General features: G+C 37.7%; 1 protein-coding gene across 1 annotated transcript; it reads right to left on the bottom strand.

The window, feature by feature from the left end:
- Positions 1-518: 518 nt before the first annotated feature.
- On the bottom strand, positions 519-24875 carry LOC146463492 (uncharacterized). The gene is made up of 19 exons (XM_085084218.1): positions 24858-24875; positions 22289-22381; positions 19677-20395; positions 18128-18313; positions 17116-17202; positions 15292-15390; positions 14848-15107; positions 13854-14115; positions 11830-11922; positions 11427-11525; positions 9290-9385; positions 8887-8979; positions 8396-8488; positions 8065-8157; positions 7530-7622; positions 6273-6365; positions 5661-5762; positions 4802-4900; positions 519-1935 (listed from the first exon to the last, which is right to left on the bottom strand). The coding sequence occupies exons 3-19, from the start codon at positions 20374-20376 to the stop codon at positions 659-661; spliced, it is 3825 nt and encodes a 1274-aa protein (XP_084940344.1). The 5' UTR covers positions 20377-20395; positions 22289-22381; positions 24858-24875; the 3' UTR covers positions 519-658.
- Between the last annotated feature and the right edge of the window lie 63 nt (positions 24876-24938).

The raw sequence follows: 24938 nt of genomic DNA on the forward strand, positions 1-24938 counted from the left end.
AGCTCTGGCCCAAGCCTCGCCCCACTCATTAAACAGTTCAAACGTCACGGAAGTCAAGGTGTTGCTTGCAGCCAAAGTGTCACCAACAATATAAGCTATGTTACAAGGGAAGCTTTGAAAAGTTCCAAGAGTAACTGACATTAAAGTCGAGTTTTGAGATAGTCCATCGTAAAAGGCATTTCCGAGAGCTTCTGATGTGGAAACGAACAAATTCTGTAGGTTCGGACGAGATTTCAGGTAATCAAAAGCAGAATTTACTTCATCATCATCTTCATCATCTTTATCACAACACACAGATAAATGAACAGGATGCGGTAACTGAGAAAAGTTCCGGCAGTATTTTGCAACCTCAAACAAACTAGAATAAGAATAGCGGCCTTTTCTGCCCACTTTCACAGTCAAAGGGAAAGGAATGAAGGAAAAAAGAGCCATCGCCACTTCTTCAACATTTCCACTTTCACTGAAACTCTCAGTAAAAAACGTTCCCTCCTCCTTTTCGCACTCGAGCCAGTCCCAGTTGTTACTCTTCAGCTTCTCGCCAATCTGTCTGAAAAGGATACTCGCTTCCTCACCCAGTATACCAGATAGAAACAGAAACACTTGCCGGTATTCTACTACAATATGCTCATGGAAGTGTAAGTGAAACTCTTTGAAGATATTAACCTCTTTCTTCAATAACAGAAATGCCATGTATCGTGCAGCCAAGTGTTCTTGGAACGTTTTGTGGAAGAAGTGGTATTCGTGCTGTGGGTTGATCTTTTTCAGACTGGCTTCCTTGAAAACGAGACCTGATATGCGAGCTGCGAGATCTTATCTCTTCAAATTTTGCAAGTTCTCCTTCACGAAAAGAAAAACGATCTTCTAACAGGCATTTCCAAGCTAACTCTCCCAGTGCAAGTAAACTCTGTTCAAATTTGTTCTCGAGAGCCTTGTCATCCTGGGGAGCTTTCAACTTATTTTTTGCACAAAATCTTCGTAAAATGCATCGAACAATAATCTGATAGAGCTCAGTACGGCGAGATGGAAGTTCTCCCTCGTAGTCCTCAAAAACGACACAGAGAAGGAGCAAATTCAGTGGATTGTTTGGTAAAGCATGGAGGAAAGAGTTTTCCTGGATTGCTTTAATAAGCCTCTCTCCTTTTGACAAATGTTCGGGCCCCAAAAGTCTGAAGTGCTTCCTGATATACTCAAAGGCATCTTTGTCAGTAAATCCTTCTATTTGCAAAAGGACATCAAAGTTAACGTTCTGTCTCAATTCTATTCCTCTCTCTTGACGCGACGTCGCCAGAAGAAAGCAGAACGGAAACATTCGTCTGTCAAGCAATCTATCCACGTGATGTTCAGCACCTACAGGTAGCTCATCAAGGCCATCCAAAATTATTAGAACTTGTTCTTGGTTATGGATATCCCGGATGTAATCCCTTAACTCTTTCTTGACGTCGTCATCTTCAGGTAGAAGTTGTTCATCGATGGCTTTTATTATGTCTCCATGAATGTCCCGGCATTTCAGAAGTAACACAATATTAAATTCAGGAAATGAACACCTTTTCGGAATTTTTCCATTTGCCCAATCATAGGCTAGTTTAAGACAGAAAGTTGTCTTGCCAATCCCTGGGCTTCCCTCTACCAGCACTATGGAATCTTCCCCTTTATTTAAAGTGTTAAAGATGTCATACATCTCTACTTCACTATTTTTAAGCTGAACACCTCCTGGGAATATCGTATGATACTGCATTCCAAACCTGTTGAAGATGTCATACATGGCCACTTCCTTATTTTCAAGCCGAAAGTCTGTGTTTCGTCTGGATAACATTTTCAACCTTGTATAGACATCATCAAGAGGTAACTTCAAGGTGTTCTCCCAAAGAAGGGGTCTCAAAAGAGACCGCCTGTTATACTCTGCTCTTAGAAGTCTAACAACAGGGTTATCGTGCCCTACAACAAAACAGTAATCACAGTCAAAGTTATTCTCTGTGTCAAACAGTTTACTGAGAGCATGATTTTTAACATACTGCTTGTATAGGAATTTTCACTTTGACTTGCGCAAGCTTGGTGTCAAAATACATAAATTTGTTCTGAGCGCAAAATAAAAACTTAATAACCTTCCAACTTCGAATTTAAATGTTAAATTGCCAGACGTTGCATCTACTCAAACATGGAAGCATGGTGGTTGTTAAACGGGCATTTGAATAACAAGTGAACACTGAAGACTCAGCCACTGTCATGCTTTCAGTTCTCTGCCACAGTTAATCGCAGAAAACGTCTTAGAAAACAGAGACATTCAGCTTAAGACCCAAGATGTTGGGATTGGCAGATTTCGATCCATTTTGTCAGTTTAAGTGTTAATGGCGTCCCGTTGTTGTCTCCTTAATCATCATTGACTGAAGGTGGAGTTTAATGATCAGAGTCTGCATGTTATCATCAGTGAAAGGCGCTGTAACATTTAAAACTTAAATACCTTAAGTACCCACTAAAGTAACAAGAGCAATCCCATTACTTTTCCTTAAGACTGCCCTTCCACGTGTCTGGGCTGTCAGCTTCAACCTCATCCCAGAATCTTTGTGACACTTGCCATTTTTAACTCGTGAATGCGCGCATACGCTATCTATCTATCTATCTATCTATCTATCTATCTATCTATCTATCTATCTATCTATCTATCTATCTATCTATCTATCTATCTATCTATCTATCTATCTATCTATCTATCTATCTATCTATCTACCTATCTATCTATCTACCTACCTACCTACCTACCTACCTACCTATCTACCTACCTACCTACCTACCTACCTACCTACCTACCTACCTACCTACCTACCTACCTACCTACCTACCTACCTAACTACCTACCTACCTAACTACCTACCTACCTACCTACCTACCTACCTACCGACCGACCGACCGATCGATTGATCTATCGTTATGTGGGGGAATGTCACTCAGTCGGTCGACCTGTCGTAAACTTTCATGCATGCGCAATGAAAGACTTATCGTAATGTAAGGAAATGTCACTTGGTCGATGGTCATAACCTTTCAAATGTGGCATACTTTCACGGCTCGCTTTAGGCTCTCTACTCCTTCTATTATAAATATAATTATAAAAATTCACGTCTTTTGGAGTTAAAAATTAAAAGAAATAGCGTAAAGAACACTCAACCGACATATATAATCTTCGTAAGTTTTTATTTGGGTGACTGAAAGCGCGTGAAAGCTGCTCAGGGCCGAGATTTTCGTCCAAGTCAACAGGAGTTTCGCGCGAAATGGAAGGAGAAAAATAGGGCGAAGAAACGTCTGACGGTGTTTCCTGCTTATTCGTGTATTCTTTTTTGGCGGTCCGAAGTAATTTGACCGTTTAAATCTTAGCGCCACAGGTGCCAGATAGTTGGACACTCTCAACAACTTATAAATACAAAAATTACTCTTTTGAGTCTTGGGCATGTTGTGTAGTGGCGTGGTGCCCTGACTTAAAGGATCCCGGGTTGGATTTTTTTTCTTTTTCTCTTTTTCCTTTTGCCCTTTAAAAGCCAACCACTCCAAAGGCTCCAAACAATTTTTATTATTAAAACTCTCTTAAAAAAACATGTATATATTTAAGGAGCTCAATCTCACTGAGAGAAAAGGCCAAAAATCTAAGCTGTGTAGGATGGGGAATAAAATGCCCGCGAGGGCCCTTATTAAGCCTTTATGGCTTTTATTTCGAGTCCTGGGCCAACCAAAGACAATGCGAACAATGTTTTATACATTGCCACTATTTACTTCTGCATTCAAGAAATGGCTCACAGGAGCCTTTGATCTTAGTCTGTATGAGTACCATTGCCCGTAAAAAGTATACATGTAGAAATTAAGGCCATAACATTTTTCAACATTGCAATAGGTCAACCAGGTAATAGAACATACAAGTGACATGGTAATCTTGTCTCAGATTGTAGAACGTATCAAAGGCTCCTGTGAGCCAACTCGTAAATGCAGAAATGAATAGTAGTAACCGTAAAGCAGTACTTGCATAAAAACTACCCCACACTGAAGGATTTGTGGACGCCATGCAGGAATGAGAGGTGACCTGAAAGGTATGAAACGTTGTTCGCATTGTATTTGGTTGGCCCAGGACTCAAAATATAAATCTTACTTTTTCAGTTATTCCGCAATCTATGCCGCCTAGATTTTTAGCCGTTCTGCTCAGCTAAATTGAACTTCTTGAATAGTTTTGTATTTTTTAAGAACGTTTTAATTTTGAAAATAGTTAAGAGCCTTGAAGTGGTTGGCTTTTAAAGGCGAGTAAAAGGAAAAAAAAAATCTCCATTACCTCAGAGGTTTGAACCCGGGCACCTTCGCTTCAATCGCGGTCTTGAGGAGTTTTCAACGGCGGAATGCGACAAAATTCTCACTAAATAAAAACGCACGAAGACTATGTACATTGATCGAGTGTTCTTTTGGCTATTTCTTTTAAATTCGAACTCCAAAAATGTGTGAAATGTTATAATTGAAGGAGGAGAGAAACTTAAGATAGTCGCGAGAGTACGCCATATTTGAAAGTTTACAACCCATTGAGTGATCAGTGGAACGAGCGAGTGACATTTCCCCCACATTATGATAATTCGTTCATTGTGCATGCACGCATTCACGAGTTAAAAATAAGCCTTGCACTTCTACAGTAATCATTATCAATTCCTCTAAGAGTACCACATGGCAAAACAGATGATACAACATCTTATTGACTACATATTCTGCCAACATAGCACATTTTTCAGCTGCTATAAATACATATAAATTAAGGACGTCTACATTTATAGGTAGTTACCTTTAGAAACAAGAGTAAACGGTCTGGGTCTCTTGGAAGTCTGAGTAGCACAAGGACATGACCTTTTATTGTTTGCTGATGTCTCTTCCCTAAAAATATCTAGAATGAAAAATAACAAACAAGATAATAGAATGGCTGTGTCCAAGGTTTTAGGCAGCTGGCTGTTTCAGGCAACATATGAGCACTCACTTCTTGGAAAAAAAAATGCACTCAATCTTTTACAAATATTACCAACGCATGCTTTTAGGATGCTAGCATGAGAGAAGAGATGCCTTTTTTTTTCCGGCTAAGGCATCTGCTTTCGCAGACTACTAGTATCGGTTGCCTAGTTGTCAATTCCTGGCCAGAGGCCTGACTAGGGTCACTCTAGGTTAGTCTGTCACCTCTAACAGTCCTTCTCAGGCCTATATCACACTGACACTCACTTATGACATGACTCCTTTGTCGAAATATTTACTCTATAATTTTCTATATTAATCTTTATATACAGTATTTAAAGTGTTTGAGCTTACTGCAAGTTTTCAAGTTTTTATTTTATTTAACAATATTTTGTTTCGACGTTTACTCTAAGAGCCATGATAAAAAAAATAACAAGATAGTGTAATAATAACATAACTAGGTGGCGAGGAAGCCAATGAGAAACCACAAGGCTTTTAAATAATGGGCTCCCTCTATATTTGCAATTTGCTTGTTAAAAGCACGTAGGATTAGATCACCAATGACTCCATCATGTGGAATAATTCACACTGCAGTGGACAATATTGTTTTTTTCAATCACCTGTATACAGCAATGGGACAACAGAATATACACAGAAAAACACTTGTCAGATGTCTAATTTAAGGCTAAGAATCCACCTACCATCAGATCCACTTCTTTGGTGAGCTTGAGTCTCGGCAGGGAAACCCAACGGATTGCAATCTTCTGCTAAAGAATGGCTTCCAAGCTGAGCAGGTGAATAACCTTAAAAATAGATGTACTGTAGTTACATATTAATTAAAGTACATAATTATTTTACAAAGACAAGATGGAGAAAGATAACATACACATATACTGCGTTGAGAATGACTTACACAAAACTCATCTATACTGTAATGTATAAGAGAGCGTTTGAAATAGGAAAGGCCAGAATGCACATGTACGCATCAATTTAACAATATTGTGTTTAAACAAAGCATCAGCAGTCCAGTGTGACAACCACTTCACCACCAGGACAATCAATCAAAGCGATGATTTGTGAGGTTTGGTTTGGTTTCAAGGTGACAGAGTAGCGAAAGCCTATCACTCCATTACTTTGTAACCATTGAAGGATCAAATTCATGATGTACAACACAAGGCCAACTTAGTAGGTTACAAGGGAGGATCCAGTGAAGAATACAGGATATAAACAACATATATGTCCAACGTAAACAGGCTTTGTGACAGCTCTGATGTTAACTTAAACTTTTGTATTTCAATCCCTTGCATGCCTACCTTGAATTCCACTTCTGAGATGAGTTTGAAAGGCCGCAGGGAAAGGAAGCGGACTGTAACCTGCTACTGAAGACTGACTTCCACTTGAAAAACCTTCAGAGGGGAAAAATGCAATACGCATTTATTTACACAATATAGCATTTTAAAGACTGAATGCAAACAGGCAGCAGAATGCAGCATTTACAAATTGAATACAACAAGAAAAAGCCATGGCATGGCATTTCAGAGACCAGTTCCTCTTGTTTTTTTATGTTTTGTTAATTAATTATTATTAAAAAAACAAATTGATTAACAAGACACCAAGACAACTGCCTTTTTTTGTTACATAATGTCATGTGATATCTTTGTTGTGATTGTTTAATGATTCCCAACTACTTTGAATTCCACTTGTCAGATGAGTTTGAGAGGCTGCAGAGAAAGGAAGCTGAATTTAACCTGCTACTAAGGACTGACCTCCACCAGGAAAACCTTCAGAGGGGAAAATTATAATAAAAGCAAACTTGTATGTCATTATTCTCATAAAGAAAGACACTGAACGAATGGAAAGGCGGGTTCTGAAGTCCTCACATCACAGCTTGCAACGCAGAAGCCTTTTCTAGCTCTTGATTCACCCACCGGTGAAATAAGGACTGAAACAAGTGTCTCCTGTGGCAGGCTATTCAGATCATTTGCAGAGCAGAAAATATGGCTCAGACAAAAGCATTAACTTAACTTAGCATATGGCAAAGAAAATTATGTTCACGCAGTTAAGTCAATTTAAAGAAATATTTATTTTATTTGAAAACTGAGCCTTAAAAATCTATTTTAAATGCCATCTGACAGTTGTTGGGATTATACAAAATGTTTTCACCCACCTTCAATTCCACTTCTCAGGTGAGTTTGAGAGGCTGCAGGGAAAAAAAGGTGACTGTAATCTGCTACTGAAGACTGACTTACACCAGAAAAACCTTCAGAGGGGAAAACTGTAATAAGCAAACTTGCACGTCATTATACTCATAAAAAAGACACAAGACACTAAAGACAAGTGAAAAGGTGGATCTTGAAGTACCTCAGATTACAGCCTGTGAATGCATGCCGAGGGCTTTTCTAGCTCCACAACAGTGTATGTTTATAACAAAGAAAAATTATATATTCACACAATAAACAGTTGTTTGAGTCAATTTAAATAAGGATTTGATTTTACAAAACTTACTTTTAAAATGTCTCATATTAATGCCATTTGACGGTTGTTGGGATTTATATTCAAAATGTTCCCACCTTGAATTCCACTTGTCAGATGAGTTTGAGAGGCTGTAGGGAAAGGAAGCTGACTGTATCCTGCTACTGAAGACTGACTTCCACCAGAAAAACCTTCAGAGGAGAAAATTGCGGTAACAAAATTATACAACATAGCACTTTTATTTTCAGAGTGCATGTACAACGAGACAGCAGAATACAGCAGCTACATGAATGCAAGGAGAAAAAGCCACATACATGTAAGTACACCACTTGCATAAAAAAAAAATGTTTAATGATCGACACACCAAGACAGCTGACAATTGAAGGGCTGAGAGCATATAATCGCCCAAATGACTTTTAGATCGCTTTTTCTTGTTTCAGCTCAGATTCACCGCAAGTTGTGCATGTGGCCCTGAAAGAATTCAAGGTCACATGCAAAAATTGTGACCAATCATAACCTTAACAACAAAAAGCAATCTGGAAAGTCATTTGGGTCAATTATGCTGCCAGCCCTTCAATTTTTGCAAATGTTACCATTCGCTTTGATGGGATAAAACTTAATGTTTACACCTACTTTCAGTTCCACTTCTTAGATGAGTTTGAGAGGCTGCAGCAAAAGAAAGCTGATTGTTATCTGCTACTGAAGACTGACTTCTACCAGAAATACCTGCAGAGGGAATGAATAATATTTTTGTAGCATTAAGAAGATCTATACGTCAATGGTGACTTCAGTAAAGAACAATTTTATTGCAGAAACAAAAGTCTATAACATTAGCATATAAATGCAGGAACAAAGGTCACAAACATGCATCAAAAAGCTTATTAATGTTAAATGATTTTTGCAGATGCTAACTGCATGATATTTGTCTTGTAATCAATGTTTTCATAAAGTGTTTCCCACCCACCTTCAGTTCCACTTCTCAAATGTGTTTGAAAGGCTGCAGAGAAAGGAAGCTGACTGTAACCTGCTATTGAAGACTGACTTCCACCAGAAAAACCTTCAGAGGAGAAAATTATAATAAAAGCAATCTTGTATGTCATTATTCTTGTAAAAAAAGACACTGAACGAATGGAAAGGTGGGTTCTGAAGTCCTCACATCACAGCTTGTAACACAGAAGCCTTTTCCAGCTCTTGATTCACCCATAGGCGAAATAAGGACTGAAACAAGTGTCTCCTGTGGCAGGCTATTCAGATCATTAGCAGAGCAGAAAATGGCTCAGACAAAAAGCATTAAATTAACTTAGCATAATAATTATTATAGCAAAGAAAATTATATTCACACGGTGAAATCAATTTAAATAAATATTTATTTTATTTGAGAACTGACCCTTAAATTAAATCTATTCTAAATGCTACGTGACAGTTGTTGGGATTATACAAAATGTTTTCACCCACCTTCTGTTCCACTTGTCAGATGAGTTTGAGAGCCTGCAGGGAAAGGAAGCTGACTGTAACCTGCTACTGAAGACTGACTTCCATCAGAAAAACCTTTACAGGGGAAAATAATTGTAATTTAGCAAACATGTATGTCATTATACTAAAAAAGAAAGACACTAGACACATAAAAAGGTTGGTCATGAAGTACCTCAGATCATGGCCTGTGAATGCCGAGGGCTTTTCCAGCTCCACAACAGCATTTGTGTATAACAAAGAAAATCATATTCTCACAATAAACAGATTTTTAGGGTCAATTTAAATAAGGATTTGATTTTTAAAACTGACTTTTAAAATGTCTCATAAATGCCATTAATTATTTTGATAGTTGTTGGGATTCTTCATAATTATTGTTCCTAACCACCTTCAGTTCCACTTCTCAAATGTACAGTTTGTGAGGCTGCAGGGAAAGGAAGCTGACTGTAACCTGCTATTGAAGACTGACTTCCACCAGAAAAATCTTCAGAGGAGAAAATTATAACAAACGCAATCTTGTATGTCATTATATATTCTCATAAAGAAAGACACTGAACGAATGGAAAGGTGGGTTCTGAAGTCCTTACATCACAGCTTGTGACGCAGAAGCCTTTTCAGCTCTTGATTCGCCCACAGGCGAAATAAGGACTGAAACAAGTGTCTCCTGTGGCAGGCTATTTAGATCATTAGCAGAGCAGAATCAAAGGCTCCTGCGAGCCACCTTGTGAATGCAGATGACACATCAGTAATTGAAATTTAGACAGCTATGGAAACTTCCTTGAAAGCTAAAAGAAATTATATCTTTGCCCAATTATGTAACGAAAAAAAAAAAAACCATTCTTGTACTATAAAAATGATTGTCATATTATTCTCTACAGATTGAATAAGATTATTCTGATGCGCCGATTAAAAAAAATAATGTGTTTTTTTATTCAAAGTTCATAGAAGCACACCATGTGCAGCTACGTCATGCAAATTCTTGTCCGATAGTCCAGGGCTACTGGATTTTGCGATCGGGCTAGTGGATTCTGACCATCACTTGCCCGATGGGCAAGTGAAGTTTTTTTGGAAATTAAAATTACAAAATTACTGTAGGGCATACTTTTTTTAACTTCCAGGTAGATTTGTGTGTTTTCAAGCAGATCTCACAAAGGGAAATATATTCAACAAAGTATCGCATTACATTTCATGCCCGACATAAATGCATGAAATTTTTCCTTTGGAGTTCAGTCCACGCAATCCTCAAGTAAAAATAATATGACAAGCTCTTGCTAAATAAGAATTATTTATCGACCGCATCCTTTTGCTTTTCCATAAATTACCAGTTGTAAATTGCAAAAATGAAACATTTTTTCCCTATGAAAGCTGACAAGATCTAATAAAGTGTTCATTTCACCAAACATTTGCATAATTTTGTTTACGACGTCAATGATGCGTGACATGGCACGTTCCGCTTTCGCGTGAAAACTGACAGCAAAACTAGTTTTTTTTAGCAAACTAATCTACTTGATGTAATACTTTTGTATGAGAAGGAAAAATATGATGAAAGATGCCGAGTTTTCATGTATGCAAAAAGTTATGATTAGCAGTGAACTTTTCAGTTTATAATAAGACTGCTTTTTTTAGCTGAAGACATTTTCTGGCGGAAAATATTTTCTGGCGGCAAAATTTCAAGTTGCGCAACGTAATATCACGCATTCTGACTAAAAAGATTCAGTTAGTTCAATCACGAAGGGAGGATAGGTTAAAAAATCGGTGAGGTCTACAATAAATAAGGCCACTAGTGCTTAAGGTAAAAGCTCTAAAAAGCGTCTTGTTTATTCAAAGTCCATGCCGACAATAATTACTTTTAAATTAAGTTATTTATTTTTAATTCTTAAAAAACACTGCACTTTGTAGAATAAAACTAAAAAAACCTATAACTTTGCTCAGATTCAACGAAAAATCTCCATTCTTACACTAAAATGATGGTCAAATTATTCTCCACAGAATGAATAAGAGAATTCTGATGCGTCATGAAAAAAATTTTCACGTTTTTTTTTTTTTTTCACTTATTGAGTTTACAACCCCGGACTTTCTGAAAAACTGAAAAAACTTGTAACTTTGCTTAGACTTAACGAAAAATCTCCATTCTTGCACTAAATGATCGTCAAATTATTCTCTACACATTGAACAAGAATATCCTGATGCGCCGTGAACAAAAAATGTTCGCATGTTTTTTTCACTAATTGAATTTAAAACTCATTCACTGCGCAAGCCCGAAAGTTAATGACAGAACCGACCAACCAACCAAGTCAACAGTCAGCCATCGCTATAACTCGTTCATTGCGCATGCGTGCATTCACGAGTTAAAAATGGCTCAGACAAAAAGCATTAAATTAACTTAGCATATCGCAAAGAAAATTACGTTCACACAGTGAAGTCAATTTAAATAAATTTTTATTTTATTTGAGAACTGACCCTTAAAAATCTACTATAAATGCTACGTGGCAGTTGTTGGGATTATAGAAACTGTCTTCACCCACCTTCAATTCCACTTGTCAGATGGGCATGAGTTTGAGAGGCTGCAGGGAAAGGAAGCTGACTGTAACCTGCTACTGAAGACTGACTTCCACCTGAAAAACCTTCAGAGGGGAAAATTGCAATAAGCAAACTTGTATGTCATTATACTAATAAAAAAAGACACTAGACAAATAAAAAGGTTGGATCTTGAAGTACCTCAGATCACAGCCTGTGAATGCCGAGGGCTTTTCCAGCTCCACAATAGCATTTAAGTATATAACAAAGAAAATTATATTCACACAATATACAGATTTTTTTAGGGCCAATTTACATAAGGATTTGATTTTAAGACTGACTTTTAAAGTGTCTCATAAATGCCATTTGATGGTTGTTGGGATTATTCAGAATGTTCCTATCTACATGTACCTTCTGTTCCAGTTCTCAAATGAGTTTGAGAGGCTGCAGGGAAAGGAAGCTGACTGTAACCTGCTACTGAAGACTGACTTCCACCACAAAAACCTTTAGAGAGAATAACAAAAAGCAAAAATGAAATACACAAAAAAGTAACTGAGGAGTTCAAGTTGTGAAAATCTGAGATCTGAGTTGTTACTTCCAAAATCCAACATCATGAACTCGTTTGATATGATACTGCAGTTGGGGAAATTTGACACCAGTGAGTTGTGAGAATGTAACATCTGAATTGCAAGAATCTGACATTCAAGTGCAATCCTTCTAAGCCCTCATACATGTACATGTAATTACGTCTATCTAGGAGTTTGTGCCTCATCAGGGGTTCCAAACACTTGAGACAATAATTTTAGCATGAGGTCGCAGTTCGTCTGTTTCTCAATGTTTGGAAGGCACTCACCCTGTGATGCTGTCTTTGTTTCTCACATCAAAAAAAATAGGGGGACTGTTATCAAAATGAGACAACAGTTACCATCTCATAACCACCTTCCCATTATAATTATAGATAATTGCCAAATTTTTGTAGTCTCAGCAAGCAAGAAATGATTTTTATGTAAGTAACAACATTTTTCTTTTATTTGAAATGTAATTTATATTAGCGGTGAAAAACAAAATACATATATTTTGGATGAATCTTCATCCATCTTCAGTACAAACCCTGTAAGTGGGTGTGAAATAAATACAAAGAGTATAGTACAATAAAGCTAATAAATTATTACAACATGACAATAAATGTAGAGCAAACAACCAATTACAATGTGACAAGAAATTATAAATTAAAGTAAAAATATAGCTAATTATGGCGTGACGATGACAAAGGAACAGAACAGAAAATACATACTGATTAGACAAACAAAACTAAATAGCTGTTGTAATAGCGATTTCGTTTTGTTTGCCTTTTCAGTATGTATTTCCTGTTCAGTTCCTTTGTCATTAATTTCTTGTTAATTAGTTATTATATTTTTACTTTTCTTGAAAAGGCCAGGGTCCGAAATTGCGCTTTCCTGGTCGCCGATGCGACTAACAATTTTTCACTGGCGACCAGAATTTCACAACTAGTCGCCAGTGGGCGATTAACTATTTCATGCCACGATCATTATACAAACAATAACTTTGATTTTCAGCCAAATCGATAAAAATAAAATTCAAAGCCGCCCGCCAATTGGTCACTTACTTTTTACCTTTCCACTGCTTTTGAAGTATAAAACCGATTTTCCTGTTATTATAAATCTATCACAACGCTTCACAGCTCGAGCAGTGCGAAGCTTCGCCGCCATGTTTTTTGAACAAGAAATGCTGCACGGTTGTGGCCTGGTGCGAACAACATGGCGATCCGTCGATCGTCTTGACAGAACGCGAAAGGAAAGATCGTTTACGGTTTTAAACATAGAGCAAAGAACCAACCAGCAGTTTTTTTTAATAGGGTATATTTCTTCTCCAAAAGGTAAAGACAAGAGAAGGTATTAAGTTGACTTAAAACATTTAGCAGTCTTATGAAACTGCGTATATAGCCGGCATTAAATTCGTTCGTCATGGTTTTTCAGTGGTAGGTGTATAAATCGCCATTGCGGCCCCAAACGCGTTCTCTTCGTTCTAATTCTTAAAAGAAAAATTGGCGACCAGAATTTTCCATCTGGCAACCAAAAATTTTGGTTTGTGTTTCGCTGCGAAAAAAAAATTTTATTGACACTTTTTTTTCTGCTTTTTGGAGACCACATTTTTCCATATGGCGACTGAAAAAAAAAATTTCAGTCGCCACTTGGCACCTGCCTAAAAAAGTTAATTTCGGACCCTGAAGGCCTTTGAAATGAAATACTAATTAATGTAAGTTACAATACATTATTGCACAAATGTGTGATTGCTATCAAAACTGGTATCTGCCCACCTTTAAACAGGTGTATAAACTTCAATAAATATTGAAGTGATAGTTAAGTAGACAAATCTGATTAGCTGGCATTGTTTTGCATATTAAGTTCCTCTACCTGTTTTGGGTCGAAGGCTGACATAGTGATGTTCATGCAGGTGTCCCAACACAAGCTGGCTGCTGCTGCTAGCATCATGTTCTGGGTGGATAGTTAAGTCATGTGACAGACTGCTGATCACGTGAATGCATGTTTTAAAGCAGTTTGCTGCAGCATGGAGAATGACATGGTCACCCCATGTCCCATCTGCTGCCATGTTTCTAAGGTAATCAGGCCAAGACTGATGTCCATGTACAAAGTTAAACAGTTCTGTCCCATCTTGCTGCAAGAGAACAACATAACAATACTATTATTAACAAAAAATGTCAAAGTACATTGTGCCAGTTCATCCAATGATCAACTGGAGGGTAAAGATTTTCACCAAATTGACCAGTGCATCGATCTGCAACAAACCAAACTGTTCCATAATTTAATTAAGCCTATAAATTATAAGTATAAGCATTGGATACAACGCAATTTCAGAGCTTTGCTTGGCTTTAAGCATCCACGTGATATCAGCCCTTGAGTAATGTACCAACTGTCCAAGAAATAGCAACCATTTTAGAATTGACTTCTGCCTTAATTTACTTGCAAAATGAAATCAGCAAGATATGAAGCAACAATTGAGTTTTATCTTGATAGAGGAATTTTTCAGTCAGTGACACAAGCATATTGCACTCAGAAAAAGAAAATCTGAATTCTTCCCCCTAACAGAGTTGAACCTTTGACCTTCCATTTGGATATTATAGCACTCAGCTACAGGAGACTTGAGGAAGCTAAGACAATTAAACTACATTCATGCAGTGACAAACATCTGCATACTGCTGAATGTGATAATGTTATTATTATTGTGTTTATTGTGATGAATCCACAGTAGAGGTATATTTTTCAGTCAGCCACTTTGGCATACTTGAAAAAGAAACTGCAACTTCTCTCGTTTAATTGCTTTTCTAGATTTGTATAACAATAAAATGAAACCAAACTCACTTGTTAGACATTACCAATACTAACTTACCAGAGTAGGGTTCTCCTTGAGGTATTGGACTATGCATTGCCTCAATGCTTCATGAGAGATTTGGATTCCTTTTGCCACTTCCAGTTGTTCTGATAATGCATAAAACATGCAATTCCCTGCTCCTCTGTTTTCAGAAATTCTGAAGCCTTTGTCTGAAGCAATTTTCTTTAAACCCTCTAGAAGTTGTGCCTGGCCGATGACCTTGCCTGCATCATATCGCATTTGCTCAAGACCACGGAAAATTTGTTCAGCTCTCATAACTAAAACCATAAAAGGAATAACAAGTGTATTTCCAAGAATCCTATAATAATAATAATTACTATAATTATATAGAGTATACAAGTTTAAAAAATCTAAATATTATTTAACAAGGAAACAAGATATACACAGCTAACATGTACATGTTGGCAAACTGTTGCCATTAAAAAAGTAATTCCCGCCTACCTTCTGTTTTACCCTCACTTGTCAGATGAGTTTGAGAGGCTGCAGGGAAAGGAAGCTGACTGTAATCTGCTACTGAAGACTGACTTCCACCAGAAAAACCTTCAGAGGGGAAAATTGTAATATGCAAACTTGTATGTCATTATACTCATAAAGAAAGACACTGGATGTTCTTCATTTTGATTGTTTTTGTGTCATGTACCCTAAACTATAATTTACACAATGTAAGAATAGGCTGATAGTTGCACTGACACACACTGAGTTCTCCTCTGCAAAGGTTACATTTGGCTGGTAAACCAGCCAGTAAATTTGAACTAGAAAAACTAATTACTGATATGATATCACTGTTTATATAAATTATATTAAACTTATTTTTTGTTAATTCATTGTAAAATTGGAATAATACTATACCTGCCAACTCCCACGCATTATGCGTGAGTCTCACGCCTGCGGACTGAAGACATCGATCTCACGTATCGAGGACAATTTCTTACGCCTGACTCACAAATACAGAGAAGTTGTTCTTTAACACATGATTAATGACAAAAATTCAATTCAATTTCCCCTGAAAAGGCGCTTAATGTTGTCTTTGTGTCCTAACTGTATTACGACACACTGAAATTTTTGCAAAAGCTTTCAAACGTCTACCATCCATTCGAATCGAAGTGTCTAAAGGTCGTCGGAACATCTTCGGATATTTTCGGCAACTTTTGGAAGTCTTCGGAAAATAGTCGGAAATCTTCGGAAGTGGCTGGGACGTTTTCGGAAATCCCGGCCATGACAAGACGAAAATCTCACGCATTTGACTCAGAAAAAGTTGGCAGGTATATACATGTAATACTTATTGATATAAAAAGAAACTACCGGTAAGTAGTTAAAAGAATATTTTGTGTTTCTGTGACCTCGGCAGGTCCTTGGAGCTCTGTTCTCTCGCGAGGTTAAATGCCAACTGAGATGTCAGTGGCCAGGCCATGGGGGTCTTGACAATCTGCGAGGCAGATATGCGAGGCACTCAGGTTAGCCCAAAAAGCACTCCAGCCTAAATGGCACTCAGGTTAGCTTAAATAGCTCCCAGGTTAGCTTTATGGTTAGCATCTACAGTATGCTGGGGCTTGTTCATGCTTTGCATGCCTCGCACGTCTGCCTCTCATGCCTCGCATGTTTTGTTCATGCCTGGCATGTCTGCCTCGCATGCCTCGCTGACTCGCATAATGTATACACTCGGCCATGGTCCTTTTATACCAGAACTTCTGGTTTAAAGTGTTCTATCCTTTAACTGTTCATGTAAAGATTCCAAAAACAATCAAATTACTGCTTCTACGTGAACAAGTTTTCCTTGACAAGTTATGTTTTTATTTTGACTTGTTTGACTTTACACAACGCAACATGTGTAAAACTTGCCAAGTTTCAGACTTGTTGAGGAAATCATTATTTTATCATGTACATGTACAACCTTAAAGCTCCTTAAATTACCATAAAATTATCTAAAAACTGCAATGCAGCCAGAAGCATTGCTACAAATATCACATGCTGTTACTAAGTATTATCTCTTATTTATCACTAAGTTTTTTACATGATGTAAATTCTACGTCTTAAAGTTTTAGCCCGGGTCCGCAGTAATTGGCCTTAGTGGTTGTGGTTAATCCCTGTCCATGTATTTATTTACTGTTACTTTCAGTTTCTGTTATGTCATTACATTCTTGCGATGTCTATTGGACAAAGCTAATAAATAAAATAAAAATAAAAAAGTCAGAAACATTATCCAATTAGTGCTATAACTTGTTCAAGCTATTTGACCCCTTATGAAAGTAATGGACTAAGTATTACCTGCATGATGTACAGTTGAGGGTTTGCTTGGATCTGCAATACTTGAAACAGATGATACATGTATTGTCCTTTCTGGAGCTAACACATCTTGGGGACAGAAATGATATCATTAAAGTAAGTCAATTTGTGACTGCAATGTGTTAATGATGATGTTGAGAGGAAAGTGCACTTCCAGAAAAAATCAATACCCACCCCACGGAAGGTCATTGGAAATTCCTAGGGGGAGGGGGTCTTAAAAGTCAAAATTTTAGAAGGAAAGTATGAAGCTAAACTGGAATTTCCTAGGGGGACGGGAGGTGCAAAACAAAATACCTTCCGTGGGGGGAGTATGGATATTTTCTGGAACTGCACAATTAAATAGAAAATAATTAATGTCCTCAGAGACCAGATTCAAATCAAGATTAATATGTAAAATATGTGCAGTGTGAAACAATCCTGGAGAAAATTATTATTGCATCGTAACAACCTACATCCCAAGCAACAGTACAGGGGTATTTTACAGAATGCTGAACACAGATAATCTGGGAGTCTCCAGATTTTGAACCATATCTCCCGGACTCCAGATTTATGTCTGTAATATCCAGATTTTGAGCCATATTTTCTGGTCTCCAGATTTATGTCTGTAATCTCCCGGATAATTGACGAAGTTTGCAATTTGTTGTAGACTCGACTTTCTGACAAGATAATTTGAAAAATTGCTGGCCGGGGAAGTGATATTCTCCATATTTGAAGACATGTGAGGTTGACAGCCCAGACTGTGCTACCTACATGAACACACCTGTATCACAGTTAAGGGTTTAGCAACAAACTATATTATTTAGGTGTATTACACTCTTCTATTAATACTATTTAGCATTTTAAAAAGCACTGCTTACACAGAGGGTTGGTTTTTAGTTTTTGTAATGGCGGACATAATTTTGACATTACAAGACGTCCATGGATTCAGTGTTCAGAGGTCTGCAAAATAGTCCCCTGCTCATGCAAGCAACATGAATTCAATGTAACAGCTTACCTCCAAAGTGCTGCCAATCTTTAAAAACCAGCGTGTCACTTAGAATGTGAGCAGTAAGGGAAGCAGCCATTATGCTAGCAAAAGGTCTCCATGAATCTGTTTTACGCTTCTTGCCATCAGCAAAGTCTGCGACACCTTTGATGACAACCCATTCAACATCCAGGTCATGTGCTGCAGTATACAGACCTAAAAAGATGTACATAACATGTGTCCCTCTGTGAGATTAAGCAAACAGGAAGTGATTAACCAGTATTCAAAAATTTACAAGAAGGGATTTAGGTCTGAGCACCGTTGTCTAGGTTCAAATTGGTTTCTCTTGACATGCCTGATAGGCTCATTGGATACTGACAGACTCTACCATTTTGGAGTATCAGAATAGTCTACGTCAGACTCTGGGTCACTTATGGGTTGTTCAATAAGAGCTCCTGGACAAACCAGATTGCAGGAAACTACCAAAGGAGGATCTCTCATATCCACCAAGAAAAGACAGAGCAAGATTGCCTGAGGTTGCCTACAAGTTCTTATGTCCCCAGAGGGATGCAGAAGCAACTAGACAACAATGCAACCGTACGGTACTGTAAGACTAGCATCAGTAACAAAAATGATCACAGGTAGATCATTATTTTAGCAGGTGGCAGTGGATTGATCACACCTCATCAAGGACATTATCAATTGGACGATTAACACTCGAAAACCACTGGCTTGGTGCTATCAAGCAATGCAAAAGGCACAGGGAGAAGGTAAAATATACCTGCCAAAGAACAATAAATTATTATTATAAAGAAGGACTGAGCAAATACACTTGGGGAAAAAAGGTTGCCATGGAGTAAGGCTTGTCAGTTATCTGAGAAGAAACCAGACTGAAAAAGCTGCGCTCTATGGAAAACATCATTCCTTGCATTGCCATCTGGCCACATGTATAGGGCAATAGTGTTCTGCTTCCATGTGTGCAGAAATCGAGAGCCTACATGTTACAGCCATTAGAATTATTGAATTTACAAATTCGGCAAGATATTTTAGATTGTAATTAATGTATATTTCACTGTAACTCTCGCTTGAACTTAACGTGTCGACGTATAAAAAAAAAACAATCAGTCTGCCCATATACCAGCACTATATGAAACTGCCATGATCATAATTATAGAATATATCCATTATTTGCAAGACAATACTAAATAAATCAGTTTGCAACTTAAAGAAACAAAATGTACATGCCACTGCTCTATGCAAATGTCTTTCCTTGCTAGCTCAAATAAATCGTTTCTTTCACCACCATGTAGCTTAGGTGTTGTTTGCACGTTTCAATGTTTGAGGTGCAACAGTTGACACCATCGCCTGATAAAGATCAGCACTTTATTGGTTGAAACGTCTGACCAACACCTACATTGTACAATGTATGCTTGACAATGGTGTGACAAACAATTCATTTGAGCTATCAATTTGAACTATAACGACTTAGACCTTTCATGACATGTCTTCTCTTTTGAAACTTAATATTCCATATCCCTGCTGCTATGTAATAATATTGTTAAACCAGACACACCCTTACCTTCGCCTTCCAATTCAATTGCAACTGCTTGAGGAAATCGTTTGAAGAGCTGATCACGTCTTTCTTTGTTATCAACTTCCTCTGGGCCGCTCAGGAACACACCATCCCGGTGCACCTCTACCTCTAGTTTTCCTGGGTCTTTCAAAGGTGCCTCCCAGCCTTCATTTGCATTCTGTACTAGTTTTGCAAGATGCTTTTTTAAAGGAACACTAATGCCACATTCTTCGATTCCATCCTGAGTGACCTTGCTAGGGGCATAGGTTATCAACTTTTCTGAGACAACAATGTCTCCCAGCTTCAATTTTTCATCATCTAAGGCACTACAGAAACCCACACTGAACACAGCTTTGGGTCTTAAGATCTTCACCGCATTTGGTACTACAATTACAGGTCCTTGAATGCTGGAGGAACCCTTGCTGCATTTAATTACTGCAATTTTCTGCCTCACCTCACGATCATCGCCACCAATATCTCCAAAGTACACAAGACCAAGTGCTTTGTGATAACTTTTAAAGAAACCAGCATTCAAATGAGAAAGGCAAGCTAAAAATGCACAGTTTGTCACTGTTAGTAACAAAAAATCAATGGGCAGTTGCACAAGTTGCCAATCCACTGATCTCTTGGGAAGATTCTTGTTCTTTAGGAGAGGAACATCCACCTCTGGTGGGTCACTGGTGTCGTCTTCAGTTCTTGACATCATTGTTAAAAACACTCACTTCCTACAAGAGAAGGGTACTAAGTAATTTAACAATCCATCAAACAGTTAATCAATCAAAATTAAAATAGGAAATATAACTAGTGATTTCAATATGAAAGTGGGTGCTGGCGAAGGGGGATAAAGTTGTGGGGATTTAATTAAACAGTAAATGGGTTTGGAAAAGGGGGTCGACTTTGAGGGTAGGGAGAGTAGGTTTCAGTTGGATGAGTTGTAAAAATCATGACTACAGCAAGCATTGGTTTTGAAAATGGGTCATGGCAGGTTTAGTGATTTGTATAACCCACATTGGGGAAGAAATGTTGAAAACGCTTCTTTTTTGTGGGATGGGGGTGTTGGTGAAGTGGACGGATCAGCCGCCTCAAACGGCACAGATTTTTAATTATTTGCCTCCACGAGCAAAGAACTCGAGTGAAAGTGCAACGAGTCATTTGATTTCAGAGTGAAGCAATCATCTGATTTCACAGTTGCACAGTTCGCTTCGACAAGCGATCGACATGTTTTCAATTCTTTTGCCTCAACGGACACACTTATGGACCCAAAGAGCACGACTCAATGCCGGTTGAATTATCCTGCACAAACTCCACAGATTTTGAATGATTGGGCTCCATGAGCAAAGAACTCGTGTGAAAGTACAACGAGTCCTTTGATTTCACAGTTGAGTGGTTCGCAGATTTTGAATTATTAGCCTCCACGGTATTTTTTCTATTTGCTGTCTTTATTTGCTTCTGTAATCATTCATCAAGGTCACGAACGGAAAGAGATCAATTTGTTTGGCTGCTTTTATAGATCCACCGCTTGAGAATTGAGATCACTTTCCACAGGAAAATTTTACCACGGTCTTACGCACAGACGGTTTCGAGGCGCAGTTGACTTTGCTATAAAACAAATAGGTAAGTATTTCTAAATATTTTTATTTGCTAAATGTCTTCATTTGCTTGTGAATATCAAGGTCAAGAAACGGATCAATGATGAATCCCGTGGAAAGTGATATCTTTCCGTTCGTGACCTTGATGAATGATTACAAAAGCAAACGTCAACTGCACCTCGTAACCGAAAGCGTCTGACAGCGTGCGATTCTTAACCCTTTAACCCCTAAGGCAAAATGACATTTTCAAAAGTGCAAAGTGAGGTGTGTATCCCGGATTATATGTCAGCCATGTGATTTGCGCATGATTGTCGTCTCAATCATCCCGGACAATGCTCTACTGCGCAAGCTTCGAGTCTTACATCCGACAAAATTTTGGATTTTTTCCCCTATTGACAAGGATAGTGTGCTGTCTCGCTAATGCTCGCCAGCAACAAAATTGAAAAAAATTTTAATCATTTAATTTTAATATATTAAAAAAATTATGGGGGCTCATGGCAGTGTTGCCAGGATTTGCTAGCCATGGGAGCAGTCTTTATCTCGGAGCTGGCTGCCAACAGTGGAAGCTCCTGGACGTCTCCAATCTCGTACCCGGAGTCGTCAGGCTCTTTGGCCAGCGGTTAGTCGCCAGGACAGACTCTGGGGACATCGATTTTTATTACCGCAGGATTTCTGCGGTAAAACAATGAAAACCATTACAGAACAGCCAATCAAAAAATTTAAATTTTTTCAATGTCCCCAGAGTCTCTCCGGGCGACTAAACGCTGACTAAAGAGCCTGAGGACTCTGGGTACGAGATTGGGATGTCTCAGGCACCTAATCTCCACTTAGTAATCTGCGGTTGTTAACTTTAGTTTCTTCTTAACTCACATCGCAAATGCAACGGTCAAATGTTTTGCTTGCATATAGTTATAATTCAGGCTTCCCTATCATCGTCACAATAACATTGAACTCACAGTAAATATATTGCTGACACATCACCGTCAGCTGATAGCAAGAGAAATTGCTGATATCAATGTTATAACTTACCAAATCCAGCTCCTCCAAGGCTCCAAGTACACACGTACATCTTGAACCAACACTTCAACATATTCATGAACAGACAGATGCACTGGACTTTTGCTAAAACAAAAATCAAGAGAAGAACAAACTCAAACAAAGAAATGCTAGTGCACAGCTAGACTGATGCCAAACTTGGTATGGCAATTTGAAATGAGCAGAGGTTTCTCAAATCAATCATTACAGTCAATCCACATCATGAATTACGAGTATTTCCAAGAATGAAATGAATATTCAAATTCCACTTGGTCATGTCTGGCATTTGAATGTAATGTTGAACATTTCACTGGAAATATTTCCAAAAAAAGAAGCATTAACTGAAAAAAAAAATTAATAAAATAATAATTGTTATTCTTGAAATACTTTAAATGCTGTAATGTAAGGAAAAATTCATAATTTTATATGGTCAATAAACTCAAGGGAAATTTCTATGGGAACTCTGAAATCTTATTGGTGATGTTAAAAACTGACATGTAAATTCCAAACCTCTGTTCAGATTTCAACAATACCGGTCACGCGTGACATGGATTGACTGTATTATTTTGTAGAACTTATATTAAAGTTTTATCTCAGATATAAATTTCTTATCATATAAATTATTGTCACAGCAAGTAACCAGTACAGCTAAACCTCTGAGTGACCATCATTGTACTTTAAGGGACAATTTCCCTTCATGATGTCATCTTATAGAGCCCATGTAACCTAACCATGGTACTCTCAGGTACACAATATCTCTTGTCAGTGATCACCTAATTTATTTATTTTTATTTTATTAGCTTCCCCTACACAGAAAAATAAAGGAATAAGACATAAGTATAATAATTGCTAAAATTATTAGGCAGGGATACTACAACAGCAGTAAGCCAATTACAGTCAGTGGTCCCAGAGTTTAAAAATAAAAAACAAACATACAAGAAAACAGATGAGATTACATATGGCGATTAAAAACAATGACGAAGATTGAAATTACATGAAACATTACATAACGGACAGATAGTTTTCCAGGATGATGGGTCCTCTGGGTAGTAGTTATATTTTACATGTAAGATGTCTACATAATACTTGTATAAGATGGATCTAAATTGACTGATCTGAAGGTTGCATGAAATTTAATGCTAGTGATTCGCCTGTGATGTGTCAGGTCTTAACCCTTTACGCCTCAATATTGATGTGCATCTAATATCTTCTTACAATGTTACTGCTTTAAATCAAACATTCATGTAACGAGAATACAGGAAATGATCAGAAAAGATCTAAACAAATTCTCACAACAAGTACGACAAGACAGATCGGAAGAACAGTAATGAGAATGTGTATGTTGATACTGCTTAGCCTAGTGACTTGCTTGTGATGCATCAGGTCTTAAAAGGAAGAGAAAGTTCTATTCAGTTGACCACAAATATTGGATTACAGTGATAATATTTGAGAATATGCTGTGTGGTAGTTGAAAACCATGATCTTCCCCACACAGATCAGATGTCAAGTTAACTCATTCTAGCTTCTCTCTCCTGTTATAAGATTTGCGTTACAAGGCATCAATGCCACATACAGTAGTATGAATTACATTGTAAGAATATGAGAAATGACTGCAAAAAAGTGGTTTTAATAATAATCTTTCATTAGGAAACTTTCAATCACTCCTAACAGTGGTTTTCAGAAAGGTCCTTCTAAGATTAAGAAAACCACATTTTCCAGACTGTATAAGTTGAACACATAAGTCGACCCTAACTTTTTCACTCTAGAAATTAAGATTTTCCTAATAATGTATCTACACTTATAAAAGCCCTTTAAGATTGTGTAGAATTTAATCGGGTCTTCCTTTTACTGCAGAGTGCCTTTGAGACCAAAAACAAATTGACCAAAAGTATTCACATCCATCCTTATGGACTGTAATGATTATTCACGTGCATACAATGTACATGTAGAACTTTTGTTTGTAGAAATTTTGTTTATTAGGCAGGCTAGGCCATGCGTGACTAGCTATGCAGATCAGAGTGGCGTCTGTAACTGCGTCATCAAAAATGACAAACCAAGAAGAAGTGCTTGATCTTTTGATCAGCTTACACCAAAACATTTGATAGAAACGTAGACTTAAAGTTAATGTTAGCATTCCGCGAAAAATGTGACTCAACAAGACTTTCTTCCGACAAATTTCAATAAAATTAAACTGAAGATTAATTTGCATGTGTCCACCGACATAGCGTGCCTCATAATTTTTAATGCGAACCTCATTTATCAGAGTCACGGAGGTACCTCAAGTTAAACTTTATCCAAAGAAGCAGTTAATAGCAATGTAAAACATGTTCATTAAGTTAACAGTACGATTACCAAGTTCAAGCAACAATCCCACAACGTGAAAGCTTAATATTTCCAAGAAGGCGAAGCCTGCATGATCTCGAGCTTTTCCATAGCACTACGATCTAGACCCATCTTCATTGACAGATTGAAGTGGATATTGAATCGAGAGTTGTTTGAAAGTTAAAAACGAAGCTAAAGAGAGCAAACTATCCACGCTTTATCTACTTTGTCGTACGCTTACCTTCGACAAATCCGCCAAACGATCAGCTTCGCGATCCACGGAGATTCGACTCGCTACATGTTAACAATCTCGGTAAAAATG

This window comes from Pavona decussata, unplaced genomic scaffold (assembly GCF_977016875.1).
Source record: "Pavona decussata unplaced genomic scaffold, jaPavDecu1.1 SCAFFOLD_175, whole genome shotgun sequence".
NCBI classification, from domain to species: domain Eukaryota; kingdom Metazoa; phylum Cnidaria; class Anthozoa; order Scleractinia; family Agariciidae; genus Pavona; species Pavona decussata.